General features: G+C 36.0%; 1 protein-coding gene across 8 annotated transcripts in view; it reads right to left on the reverse strand.

The window, feature by feature from the left end:
- LOC111056131 (tyrosine-protein kinase Btk29A) overlaps nucleotides 1-14,870 on the reverse strand; it is a 75,786-nt gene that overhangs the window by 4,882 nt on the left and 56,034 nt on the right. For all 8 annotated transcript variants that reach the window (XM_039439176.1, XM_039439178.1, XM_039439177.1 and 5 more), the window contains 7 exons: nucleotides 14,310-14,438; nucleotides 11,193-11,386; nucleotides 9,034-9,205; nucleotides 7,111-7,279; nucleotides 4,279-4,397; nucleotides 2,998-3,116; nucleotides 1,283-1,416 (listed from right to left, as the gene is read on the reverse strand). In XM_039439176.1, coding sequence (XP_039295110.1) covers nucleotides 1,283-1,416; nucleotides 2,998-3,116; nucleotides 4,279-4,397; nucleotides 7,111-7,279; nucleotides 9,034-9,205; nucleotides 11,193-11,386; nucleotides 14,310-14,438 — 1,036 coding nt within the window. The remainder of the gene's footprint in view (nucleotides 1-1,282; nucleotides 1,417-2,997; nucleotides 3,117-4,278; nucleotides 4,398-7,110; nucleotides 7,280-9,033; nucleotides 9,206-11,192; nucleotides 11,387-14,309; nucleotides 14,439-14,870) is intronic.

Below are 14,870 nucleotides of genomic sequence, written 5' to 3' on the forward strand. Positions count from 1 at the left end.
TTGAAACTCGCTCAAAATGCTCCTCATATTCTGACAGCTGTTCTATTGAAAGTCAGGGGAATTAGTTCAAATTAAATTACATTGAGTTATTAAATGCATGCATCATTGTAATACTATTAATAATCCAGCTGATTTGTGCTTTGTAATGATAAATTACTGCAAATTATTTTCTTATGCACTTGGGCCCGCCGCTGAGTAGACCCATGCTAATACACGAAAAGCAACCCATGCCGTGGGATGTTTTGTAAACCATTCCTCCATACATCTGTGTAATGATAATAATACATACAATGAATAATCCACTTGTCAGCTGATTGATTATGAATAATTATATAGCAATGGTTTACAAAACATCCCACGGCGTGGGTTACTTTTCGTGGATTAGTGTGGGTCTACTTTGTGGCGGGCCTTAGATAATGTTATCCTATATTATCCTCAACAAACGAAGGGATGGGTCAATTTCATTAGCCAACGAACTCGATCTAGTCCAGTCAATATAGACATAAAAAAGGGTGTGTGCTTGCAATTTATATTGTAGTTTTGATTTTTTAATATATTATTTGGATACATGAGAGAAGTACATAACCAATTTTTTAATGCAAAATTCCCTTGTGCTTGATACAGAGTAGCCCAAAAAACTTGTATTTTCGGTTTATTTCCCAGTTTTCAGCTATTTCCTCAAAACCCGCTAAATGAATACTCTGATATACTGTAGTACAACCCGATTCACTACTATTCAGTGATAATACATTTTTTGAGCGGTCCCTCGAGATTTACTATATCAAGGTTCCTCTGTGTTTCATTATACATTGAACAATATTAAGCATCTATGGCAACACCCCATTATAGTGGAGTGTATAATAATTAATTAAAAACTATCTACAATTTTAATATGTTCAAAAAATTTATTTAATTTTAATATATTTTAATTACGTACATCTCTTCATTGAAGACAAACTGAAAACTTGACGTATTGAAATCTTGAATAATTGAAAATAGGCCTATAACCATCCTCGGTAAATTATGAATCTATACGCAAAATTTCAAGTTAATCAGTCCAGTAGTTCAGACGTGATGATGCGTCATTCGTGAATTTCCTATCCCCAACATGTATAAGCCAATTCTTTCCTTTATTATATTATAGATGATATTTTTAATGATTAACTTTGATTTGAACAATGTTTAATTTGATTGATAATTTTGAAGATAACTTGGCATTCGTTAAGTAAGTACAATGTGGAGGAAATTTATTGACGTATTGAAAAAGATAGTGAATATTTACATCGTAGATTTCCTTGGGGCAATTTTTGGGTCGTTCGAGTATGATCCCACGCTGTACCCTATCCACCACTTCGGTGTTCTTCAGCCGTCCGTATGGCATCTTGCCACAGGTGAACACTTCCCACATCAGCACACCTAAAACCAAAACAGTCAACATTCATTTCATAATCGCAAGAATAAGAAAATACACTGAGCTAATTAGGCCTACTAGTAAGTCCCACAGGGTGGAGAACTCGATAAAAACTAATGTCAAGATATTGTCCTCTAGTTAATCCCAAGAGTAGATATTTCAACAGATTTTAATAGATATTATAACAGCAATTTCGAATTATTTGAATATGCTACTGACAGTCTTGATAATGTACATGAATGCGTGTTTCAATTATGCATCTATATTAAATGATAATATGAAATAATAATTTAAGCCTAGTTTATACGATGCCAATTGGCGAGACAATTGTCATAAGGAAACTGACTGGCACGAAATTATTGTCTTCGTATAAACACTTCAGGCCAATTGTCTTGCCAACTGTCTCCGGGAGTAGACTATGGACAGTCAATTGGGCCCAGCGAGCCCCCCACCACTCGGAATCTCAGTTGTCGCGACAATTGGCGCCGTGTGAACGGTGTAGGCCAGTAGCGCTGTATTGGTTTTGCCAGTTCAGCTGTTTAGTCACAACAGATGACGAGAACTCGGACATGTTTAGCTGTCGACTGACATGCCAATAGTTGGCCGCGTATAAACATCTTCTCGTTTAACTGGCCTGACCTCCGACATTCCGCAACCACGTGATGACAATTGTCCAAAGACAACTGTCTCGCCAATTGGCATCGTATAAACTAGGCTTAATATTGAATTATCATTCACAAATGATTAATCTTTTAAAACATAACAATATAATAATTCCATATGATTATTGAGTAAAGTCATGTCAGAGGTCCTGGCATTGACTAGGTGCGACCTGGAATTTTAAAACCAGACCTGGTCTCTCAATATAAATTTTATCTCATTTTAAAGCCCTACTGCAATCTGCATAAGTAAAGGAATCTAATCGAATTAAGTATTTTAATAGGGCTACTTGAAGTTTTGTTCCATATTATAGAAAATTACTTAAATACCTTTTATTATTTTAAAATTAAACATGACTAGTTTTGACAGACATTCAAGATTGTTTTGAGAATAACATAGATGTCGAAACTAATCGCGTTAAATTTAATTTATTACAAGGGTACTAGCAGGATTTCTACACACTACCGACCTGCACCTAGAAAAAAATCACTAATCAGCTGTTAGAGAGCGTCTCAGTTCGTCGAAATCTCAGTTTGTCTAGTTCCCGTTTAAAATATCAATGTCGGCCACCACCTACGGCGGCCATTTTTTTTGTAGGCGCAGGTCCGGTATATAGGAAGCCCTGGTACTAATAATCTCTAGTTTCTATAATTGAATCAGGACCTCCTAAATACCTATTTAGGTATTTAGGAGGTCCTGATTGAATCTAATCTAATCTGCTATACATATGGTACTCCTTTGGCTTCGCCATTAAATTTTAATCTACATTACACCACATTTTATTGTAATCTAAATAAGTGAATAAATCGAATCTGCTCTAAATAATGAAATTGTTTGACTTATGAATTAAATTACAATAGTGAGTAGTATAAGATGGAAAATTGTTGTTTCTAGTTGTAATAATATTGTTTGGATTGAAGTGTTACCATAGGCCCAGACGTCGGATTTTGATGAAAAACGAGTGTAATTCAGCACCTCAGGGGGAGCCCACTTGATAGGGAACTTTGTACCGCCAGAACTGGTATATTGATCGTCAAGAACATACCTGAAGTAACATATAGATTTTGTGAATACATAGGAAAATTAAAAGAAGTAAGTGTACCAATCTTACAAATAATTCATAAATATACAATGGCAAGTAGTTGGTGATCGAATCATTTCATCACAAGTAAAATAAACTGAATGAAATAAATAACACATATTTCGTCATACGTGTGTATTTATTTCATTATGGACAGTGACTCAGTCGAATTTTCAAAATAAACTGGTAAATTGAGTCAAGAACATACCTGAATTAACAGATAAAGAATGTCAATACCTAGGAAAATGTTTTGCAAATTCGAAACAAGTAGGCAATACACCAATATTACTCACAATTAATAAATTAATAATGATATGTAGTTGGTGATTAAATCATATTATCACAAGTGAGATGAACTGGTAAATTGAATCAAGAACATACCTGAAAAAAATCAACATCATACAAAGAAAACAAAGATATTGTCAAATTTCACTAAAAATGTATTAAAAACTTTAAAACAGAACCATGATGATGCAGCTGATGATGCGTTGGTTAACTACGTGAAACCATGGTTCTGTTTTAAAGTTTTTAATAAATTTTTAGTGAAATTTGACAATATCTTTGTTTTCTTATTATGGAGAGATTTCACAACATCACCATCAATTCTACTAATTTTATTCAACATCATACAATATTCAATAATGAAATTAAGAATTTTAAGAATGAATGCAAGTGCCTAAATTTAATACAACTTTTTTAATCTCAGGCCAAGATGCACAAAAGCCTGTTGAATTCTAATCATGATCAAATTCCACGAGAACAAATCAGAGAAGGTTTTTGTGAGAAGAAGGCTTCTCTGATATGTTCTAGTGGCATTTAATGGGGAAGGATTGAAAGTTGATTAAAAGACTTTTGAGCAGCCTGGTGTTTTTAATTTAATACAACTACACGTCGGCAATAGTAAACTTGGAGTTATTAACTGAATGTAAAAATAATCTGACTTTTATCTACATATATGTAGTTCGTTATTATGCAGTTCTGCATATTTGTTTATTTGTTTTTGAAATGCATGTATTTCATATTTTCTTGTATTAAGCTTATTGAGAATAAAACTTCATTCATTCATTCATATGTACCCTATTTCAAATTAGATTGAATAAATATATTAATTTATTGTATGTATTACCTGGCCAGACCAAAGTCGGCTACTTTGACTACGTTCTCTGAACCAACAAGGCAGTTTCTAGCGGCCAAATCTCTATGGATATAGTTCTGCCTTTCAAGGTAGGCCATCCCCTTGCAGACCTGAAACATACAATCAAAATTTAAATTTAAATTTAACCTTATCTAAATTTGGGAGAGGAATAGCACAAGGTTACCTTATTTTTCCTCTCCCTATCATTTGATAATGTACTGTGTAAATGAATAAAGATCGATATCAATCTCAAAACAATAACATAGCAAATAATGAGAGAGAAACTTATTCGCTGAGTAGAATAAGTTGAGACTTGAGTATATACCGGTATAAACGTTGCCAGATTGTGTGACATTTTCACTTTATCAAATTTCTAATACAAGCCCATGCAATGTGATGTGATGTATTGCACATTTATTAAATTGTAATGAAAACAAATTAAAGAGAAAGTCACTGGAAGCATGCATCTACACAACACACAAATTCAAAGGTCATTACGAGCAACGATCCGAATTCGATTTTATGTTTGCATGATGTTTGGTATGGTACTTGGAGTAACATAATCATTTATAAGCGGCCCATACATTGCTCGTGCATTGCACATCCTGCCATTTTTTGTATTGGCACCACCAGCTTGGCATGGCACGAATAGCGCCATACACTGCAAATTCAGTTCGCTCCGTGCCGTGCTAGAAGTCGGTTGTGAAAGTGATATTTTTTGCCCTGGCGCGACGAAAATCAAACCTTTCTGGATTGCCATCGTGCCGTGCAATGCAGGACGTGCTAAGCACGACTTTCTTCACACACTGTTTGGCCCGTCCTGCAAGCACGATATGCAATGCTGGACCAGTGTATGAGCCGCTATAGTTTCAGACAGGAGTACCAGCTAGATATGTAATTTCACTACTACCTAACATACCTAACAATTAAAAATATTAAGACAGCTGTATCTTTGAACTGAATGACTGGAGTAGTTGTAAAAAAGGTGGATGAGGATTGGGAGTGGGATGAAAAAGGAACGAGCAACTAGAACTCTATCTGTTCTAACACAGTCCTCTACATATGACTTGAATGACTAAGGACAAATCCACTTCCGTTCCATAGGCGGTGTGTGATTAAAGGCTGGGACACATATAACCGCACCAAGCCCGTGCCGAGGTACGGCCGAGCTACGTCCGCGACACGGTGATGATGGTAGGAGAACACACATATCCGTGCGACAGCCGAGCGGCAGCAGTGTCTCAGTTCTGTAGTGCTACTGTGGTCTGATTTCGGAATGTGTTAAACTATTGTTAATAATATAACACTATTAAAATCTTGTTACATCTGATTTAAATTTATAGTTTTCATTTTTAAACTGAAAAACAAGGTACACCTGTAGACACAGAAGATGAAAATCATAGTGCTGGTATATATTTCGGTGCATAATAATACCATAATCAGTCATGTATCGGAAATATATTATATCAGCAATAAAATTGTTATCTTTTGCTTTCTGCATACACGTAATTAGTTTTAAATTAAACATTTAAGACAGTTACGGGCTCCTTCTTTTATACTTTTTGTTTTTTACTTTATTATTTATTATATTATGTCTATTATAACTTTGGCTTAATTTATTTGATTCTACTTTTACTCTTGGTTTAACTTATTTTTCCGTTCAACTATATTTCTCATCACTTTGATCGTACAAAACTGGAAAATTCCGTATCTCTTCAATAAGTTTTTCACTATCTATATTAAACGAGGCCGCACCGTCACCGTCAAAAAGTAAACTGAACTAGTAGGTCACGGCGCGGGCAACACACACGGCGACGGTGCGGTAGTAAGTGTCCCTAGTTTGAAAGCATTTGTTTTCTCACTCACCGTAGTACGTCCGACACTCGGCCGTAAGTCAGCGCGGACTCGGTGTGGTTATGTGTGTCCCGGTCATTATTAATTTTCGGTATTTGTATAAGGGAATGTTGTGAATCTGATAGCAGGACAAATCCACATATACGTTTCTTAGGAGGGGCCAAGTGAAGTTCCACCTCGCCGTATATTATAGACCAAAGTTCCCTGATGTGAACCGGACACTAAAGCTGCGTTTACACCAAAGTTATTAACAAAATGTTTATTTTTCTGTCCTTATAGATTATATTATATTGAACGGAACTTGACAAACACATATGTTCATCATATGTATGATAAGTTATGTTCAATCTAATAGAATCTATAAGGACGGAGAAATAAACATTTTGTTAATAACTTTGGTGTAAACGCAGCTTTAGTGTCCGGTTCCCATAAGGGAACTTTGGTCTATATACGGCGAGGTGGAACTACCCTTGGGTCTCCCCACCATTGAAAGCCATACGCTACACTTTTCACTTCGAAATAAAGTTCTTTTTGCTGTTAAAACAGTCAAAACATATACAAAAACTGAAACAAAACACAAAACTACTAAGTCAAATTTAGAAAATAAATTTGGAGCCAAAAATTTATATTACGTTAAAATTTTGCCATGGCAACCAGACTATTGAAAATGTAATAAATGATTTGGAAATGCAATGCATGATTGAATAGAGGTGTTTGGATCAATAAATTAATATTGTGGATGAAGTTTTAATGATACATTTTTTGAATGAATTTCTATACTTCTAATGTTCTGATTGATTGAATGATTAATTAACCACTTGATGAATGAATGTTTTTTTTTTGCTGAGCGTGATGCCCACATGAGCTCTAGGCTTGTGCGTGGGTAATGAGACGGATGATGATGAGAGATGAGTGGAACCAGCTTTAGGTGGGTTCCGAACCAGCAGGAAGCGATTGAATGGGATGTACCTGTATACACATGTCTAGTAGGAGCCCGACGTTAGCGTCAAGCGTGGCCTCGTGACGACGCAGATAGTTGAGTAGGGAGCCATGCTTCATGTATTCGGTCACTATGTAGATGGGCCGGTGCTTACTGCACACACCATACAACTGGACTAGATTCTGGTGCTGCAGCTTACTAAAACAAACAAATTAACACATTAAAACACAAAACCTTAAAAAACAGAAAATACAAAGTGGGGCAGTCTATAGTGAGGTCAAAGTTATAATGGCAGTTATAATGGTATTGCTATCCTTGTCTATCATTCAACAAAGCGGATAGCGCTATCTCTTTCTCGTTTTGCTCTGTTGCCAGATCGTCTTTTAACAATGAGAATTGATAATTAATCAACAAAATATTTCATCTTAATTATAAAAACTCATTATTGAAAAATATAATTTCTTGTTTAATAAAATATAATTGATTATTTTAAACAATAATGACCAGTTAATATTAAACAGTTAATAATCTGTATCAGCTACCGTCTATAGAAGGCATTGACAAGACAGAGGTTCGGCAGCGTTGTTCTCCTATCTTTCTCCACTGCCATACCGTGGACCTCACTATAGCGGCACTATTTTAGGTATTAAGGTAATATTCAATTTGTTTTCTACTAAAAGATTGACAACTATTTTGTAGACCCTATTTGTTGACAACTTTGGTGTAAATGCAGCTTGACAGACTTTTCAAGTTTCTTGATTCCAGTGGGGACAATTGGTAAGTTGATTGATATACAAGGTAGGGACAGTTGAATGGCACTATTTTAGCTATTAAGATAATATTCACAGAAACTATTTTGTAGAAATCTATTTGTTGTCAACTTTGGTGTAAACGCAGCTTGACAGACTTTTCAAGTTTCATGATTCCAGTGGGAACAATCGGTTATCTGATTGATATACGAGGTGGGGGCAGTTGAAAGGCACTATTTTAGGATAATATTCACAGAAAATATTTTCAGGTCATATATCCCAACAAACACTTTTATCGATGAGTTAGATAGTGAAGTGTTGAAAGTGTAGTAGTTCTATAGTGAGGTCCTCATTATAATGGCAGTGTACGATTGACAATACTGTTTGCTGTCCTTTTCTATCATACAACAGAACTGATAGCACTATCTCTCTCTCGCTTTGCAATGTTGTCTATTTGCCAGAATATTTAATTTTTACTTTTGACAGTGACTGTACAAAACTGAACAAAACATATTCTCAGCCACCATTTTTTTCTTCATTCTATCAAAATACTTGAGTACACAAGTCGTATAATTGATTTAAAATGTATTTTTGAAACAATGTCATAATTTTTAAACATTGCCGTATGAGAAACACAAATTAAAATACCTGAAATGACATTTTAAAAGTTGATAACTAACCATCCTTGACTTCATCCATGCTCAAGTTAGTCTACCCGTATAGGTTAGACCTACTCGTACCAGTATAAATAATATTGAAAAGTTATTTCAGAATTAATCCATTGAAATTACTTATTTTTAAATAGGATTTCTATTTTTCTATTATTTTTAAAGGAAATTGGAATAGAATACCTACCAAATAACTCAATTTCTGTTGTTTTGAAATGCAGATTTTTGTATCACAGCTTTTTAAATTAGCCGCCATTTCAGGTTTGTATAAAAATAAAAATCTGATCATGAAAGCAAATTTTTGAATCAAATTATGAAAAAATATATTTTCTTGATCAATTTGACATTAAATTGATTATTTTATAAAGGAAATGATAATTATTATTAGATTAAATTTAATGGATGAATTGAGTAACAGCAGTGTACAGTCAGTGGCAAAATGGAGAGACTTGGCAACGTTTTTCTCCTATATTTCTTCAGTGCCATTATAACGTGGACCTCACTATAGTTTGTAAGTGTAGATGTAGGTACTGACGTCATGACTTTGGCCTCCTCGATGAAGTCGTCCTCGGACATGGTTCCCTCCTTCATCATCTTGACGGCCGTGTCGATGGATCCCCTCCACTTGCCGCGCCGCACCACGCCAAACTGACCCGAACCCAGCTCCTCCAACAGCATCAGCTCGGCCGGGTCTATCTCCCATTTGTCTACAACAACAACAACACAATTCATATATTCAATCATTTCACATAAAACAACACATAAACATCTTCTGAAAATATAATTCCCAAGGCACTATGAGTTCCAATGGGACTATTGATACTCAGCCCGGCCAAGCCAGTTGGAAGGGAGATTTTAAAGCTGGAAAATAGCGCTTGAGGAAAGAGGCATGAGAATAAGCCGGATAAAGACAGAGTACATGGCATTGGGGAACGATGAGGAACTGACAGTGACTGAATAGATGAAAGCCAACTCAAATCATCTGTGAGCTTCAAGTATCTATAGAGAGGTAATACTAATTAAGATGAACTATTTTTTAATTAATTATTAATTCTTCATTGTTAAAAAACGATCTGGCAACAGAGCAAGAAAGAGATAGCGCTATCCGCTTTATGGAATGATAGACAAGAATAGCAATACCATTGCTAATCAAACACTGCCATTATAACGTGGGAGTGATCCGTGGTCTAGTGGATAGAGTGCTTGCTTAGCAGCATAGAGATCCCGGGTTCAAACACTCTCATAGCCAAAAGTTTTTTAACAAGATCACTCCCGTGTTATCGGATGGGTACGTTAAACTGTCGGTCCCGGCTGAAGTATGACAGTCGTAAGGCCCATTGACGGCTTAAATTATATATTCAGGCGATGGGACCTTCCCGCAAGGGACTCCCCACCAACAAAAGCCATACGAATTTACTTTTTTATAACGTGGACGTCACTATAGGTTCAAGTTTGCAAAGGGACGGTGGACTGGATGCGGAAATACAGCATAATTATACTAAATGGCGGGTGGTTCAACTGTAGAAGAATGAGTGGTGTGCTTTGCGATAAGAGAGTAAACTGTAAGATGAAGGGTAAAGTGTACAGATCGGTGGTAAGACCAGCTATGTTTTATGGTGTGAAAACCTGGCCGGTTTCAAAGAGGCAAGAGAAGAAAATGGTAGTGGTTGAGATGAGAATGCTAACATGGATGTGTGGGGTCTCAAGAAGGGATAAAATTTGAGATGAGGTGATTGGATGTACAGTTAGGGTGGGACCATTGATTGGGTAGGAAGATGTAGGAGGCCAGGATGAAGTGGTTTTGACATGTGCAGAGACGTGAGGAGGATTATATGGTACGGAGGGTGCAGGGTTTGAATATGGGTGAGAGGACGAGAATGAGGTGTAGAGACAGAGTGGAGGCTGATTTGCGGGAGAAGGGATGGAAAGGCGGGGAGGAGATGGGCAGGATTTTGTGGAGGAGACGGCTGAAGGAGGGAAATGCCGACCCCATATGATTGGAATAAGGCTTAGCCAAGGAAGAAGTGAAGAATTTGAAGAAGCCAAAGAAGAAGTCACTGAATCATACATTATTTAAAAAAATTAACTTTAAAGCTTGATATTCCAGGGTGGCCACCTATTTTAAAATGAAAAATTCATAAGTAATTCCAGTTTTTCCAGAGTAAAATTTCAAATTTTCCAGGTAGAGTATCCGCGGTATTTGAGGAACAAGATACATTCGTAAATAATTTATTATGGAAATCTTCAGTTTGATCTTCCATTACGAATTGCGAATAGCATATTTAAATTTCCAAATATATTGATAATTTTTGACATGACAAGAATATCGATGCTTTCAGATATTCTTTTAGGTTAGGTAGTTCAAAAACATTGCCAATAAACATACTATTTATTGCTAGCCATCAAGTATTTTTTTCATTTGAGTTTATTATTACTGTACACTTCTTTACTAAATTAGTTGAAATTCATGAGTAATTGGAAAAATTCATGAGGAATTCGTGGTATTTTTCCCGGTTAGTAAAATCATGAGGAATTCAAGGTTCCCCCGGTAGGTGGCCACCCTCTAGACATTATGCTTAGGGAAATCATGAGTGATCAACAATATACTAATTTGTGTATTTACTTTATTACAGTATGTCTACTTGTTTGCATCTCTTGCTATTGTCTAGTAAAGCATTTTTGTGTAATACTGACCGTGACTGAGGCCAGCAGTGGCCGGCACCGGCCTGTCGCAGGGCGACGTCTTGAGCCGGGAGGCGAGACCGCCGCTGTTGTGCCTATGGTAGTTGACCAGGTCAGGGATGCTCACGCAGCAGTGCTTCTCCGACAGGAAGAAGTCACCCCGTGAGTTCTGCTTGATGTGGTAGTGCTTCACGTGAGGGTGTGGCCTGAAACATACCACAAAATCCATCGTCAAAAACATGCTAATATCTTCACATAGATATAGTATTTATAGCGTACTATAGTATTTAGCTATGCAACGCTGGAGGAAGAAGAAGAAAAAGATCTTCACATTTAGCTACTCATCGCTGAAATACGTCTTCGGAAGACGTAGCCATCCTATATCCCAATATTGAGACCTGAGCTAATCTGATGTGAGCGGGACAGATTCGTAGCTTGGATTCAACGTTGGGAGATGGGAATGTGAAAAATGTGCTAAGTGTGAAAAGACCCTAACAACAATGTCAAGGTCTAGATATATTATATCCATCACTGGATCAACTATTTATTTAGCGTTTAGTAAGTACACAACTCATATAGCATACATAAGTCTCAAATACCCACATATACCATAATATTTGCATTTACCATATAATTATTCCTACAAAAATACAATCATCACACTGTACAGAACATGATAATATATACAGAGAGATCGAAAAGTGGCGCACATCATAAGGTAATATACATGTAAGGTAATTGTAAATGTAAGGTAACTCTACATGTGCAAATGTAGAACGAATAAAAACATTTTAGTCATATTAAAAAAATTCGTAGTCACTTTCTACTGGAATTATAAACACACTTCCAGTGAATTTGAAAAGGCTATTAATTCTAGTGTAGCCAACAGAAAATATTTTTGTTCAACTTCATACGCTGTTTCAGGACACTCTTCCACAATGTGCATCCCAGTTTGAACTATACACTCACTAAAAGCTTTCACCCGTTTATGCAAGAAGCACACTTATCAACCATTTGCGTTCATAATCTATTTCTATTCAATGCTGGGCATGTTTTGCGTGGCAAATCGAAACTAACACCATCATTTGATTTCAACACAAATACTTTCATTTCGAAATTAATTTCTGGAATACAAATCGATATTGCGGAAAAAAAGTAAATTCGTATGGCTTTTGTTGGTGGGGAGTCCCTTTCGGGTCCCACCGCCTGAATATATAATTTAAGCCGTCAATGGGCCTCACTACTGTCATACTTCAGCCGAGACCGACAGTTTAACGTGCCCATCCGATAACACGGGAGTGATCTGGTTAAAAAACTTTTGGTAGAGGGTTCGAACCCGGGATCTCTATGCTGCTACGCAAGCACTCTATCCACTAGACCACGGATCACTCCAATGCGGAGTCCACAATTGAGAACAATTGGGATTATGTATCCAATGATTGAGAACACTGAACGTATTGTATAATCCACCTCATTTAGTTACAGTAATATAGTTTCACGTTGGAACGAACACATCTTATTACTGTAGTAATAATATAGTGAATTGAGTGGATTTCGCAATCCACTGACAGTCCATCTGACATTCCATAATAACACAATTTGGCTCAACTCACACTTACGCGACTAAAGTCAAGAAGAGACTGCCACTCTAATGCCCCGTTTCACCAACCTTGGTCAAGGCATTTGAACATGGTTAAAATCATCTGGTCAAATCAGAAATAATTCGTTCCACCAACACCAGTTACGTTTAACCACGGTCAAACCAATGGTTAATTTTGACTGCCGCCGAACGGGCGATCAAATTATTTGAACACGGTCAAAAGACTGGCTCGATCAATTTTCTTGCTTGTTTGTAGGTTACCATAGTGTTTTTGACGCAATGAAAAATTTCAAAGTCTTTAGTGCGATTGAATTTATTGTAGTAAGTTATTTATTAGGTTTGTTCTCAGAATCTTTTAATTATTAGTAAATTATTATAGTATAGAAAATAAAGGAAGATTTTGAAAAAGATTTGCTTTACTCTTCTATTACACAGTAGGCCTATGCTATTCAATCCTTACATCAACCAATGTATCTCATTAGAATTGGAATGTTCTTTTGTTCATAAAAAAATTGACAAAAATGATGGTGATTTGTAAATTCTTTGTACGAAAGTATTCAATTCATATTTGAAATATTATTATAAATTAATGTAGATGTGTGATTATACAAAACGTCTGTGCCAGGGGGATATATAAGAAGATGGCCCAGGGGGCCTGCCCCGAAATAATGAATATGAAGAAAAATTAGTATAGTAATTAAAAAAAAGTACAGAATATGAATCTATGAATCTTTGACGGCCTGACGATAAAGTAAAAAGAGCATTCAGCGCAAATTTCCCTCTGAATATGAGCAGCGAAACTGATATTGAGTATCATGGGGTGTTGCTATATTCACTATATTACAGAATTAAATTTGGATTTTCGTTTAATAGTAATTATTAATTCATTAGCATTTGAAAAATTGCAATATCAGTAAATTCTATCCATAAAAATCAGATGTAGCCAATAGCAAGCCAGCAAACATGTTGGCCAACTTCAGAAAAGTACAACTACAAGAGTTGACCATGTTCAAATTTGATCGACGGAGTTTTGATCAATCCCGAGGTTGGTGGAACAGTTGTATGTTTGAACTAGTGATCAATTTTTGACTATGGTCTAATTGACCATGGCTAGGCTATATTTGATCGAGGTTGGTGAAACCGGGCATAAGTATCTTCTCGACGCAGCATGTGTTTCCAAATGGTGACACTTAGACCAGTCGATTCTAGTCTCCGCGACGTCACCATTTGAAAACACATGCTCTCGACTAGAGTCGAGTCTCTTCTCGACCTGAGTCGCGTAAGTGTGAGTTGAGACTTAATGTGCTCAATGTCTAAATATATAAATACTGAGGAGTGCAAATTTATGCATATGGTAATCTATTTATTTCATATAAAAGCTAGGCTTATGTATGAAAATTGAAACTTTTAGAATCTATTTTAGGAGTGTTCACAGAAATGAACTCATAAAGGGCTATACTTGACCAACACATTCACTTCCAACAGGATAGCCCGGCCAAGGGAGAATGATAAAATGTAAGGATACTAACACTTTGGTGTAGAGTGAGAGAGTGTAGAGGCCTTTGGTAGAGGAATTACGAACAACAAAACATCCTTCCTTCTCCTCCTGCTTCAGAAGCGATTCCGCTCTTTGTCTAGACATATCACCCACGTACCATCTGCAAACAAATCAAATCAAATTAATAATCAGAGAAAGAAATTGTTAAAAGTACGGTAAATGTTTAATTGTTGTACAATAAAAAATCTTTGAATCCAGAATTCAATTCTATTTATTAGGGGAAAAATATATCGTTTAAATTAGAACTCCACAGAAACATTGGAATATGGAAACATTATTTACTTATTGGAAAAATTCGTTGGTATAGTTTTTAACAAAGTACCTAATAAGAATGTTATAATGCAGTTCCAGTGAATCAAGGGTACTAGAGTGAATCAAAGTATCCAAGTAAATAACGTTACAAATATTCATGAAATACAGTACTTGGATCTACGCAAATAAAATGAAACACGTTGATGACATAAACTTATGTCAAGGGTAAATAATAAGGATTCGAGAATTAAACTAGCTATCACTAATATTCTATAATATA

The sequence above is a fragment of the Nilaparvata lugens genome, chromosome 12 (genome assembly GCF_014356525.2).
Source record: "Nilaparvata lugens isolate BPH chromosome 12, ASM1435652v1, whole genome shotgun sequence".
Taxonomy (NCBI): Eukaryota; Metazoa; Arthropoda; class Insecta; order Hemiptera; family Delphacidae; genus Nilaparvata; species Nilaparvata lugens.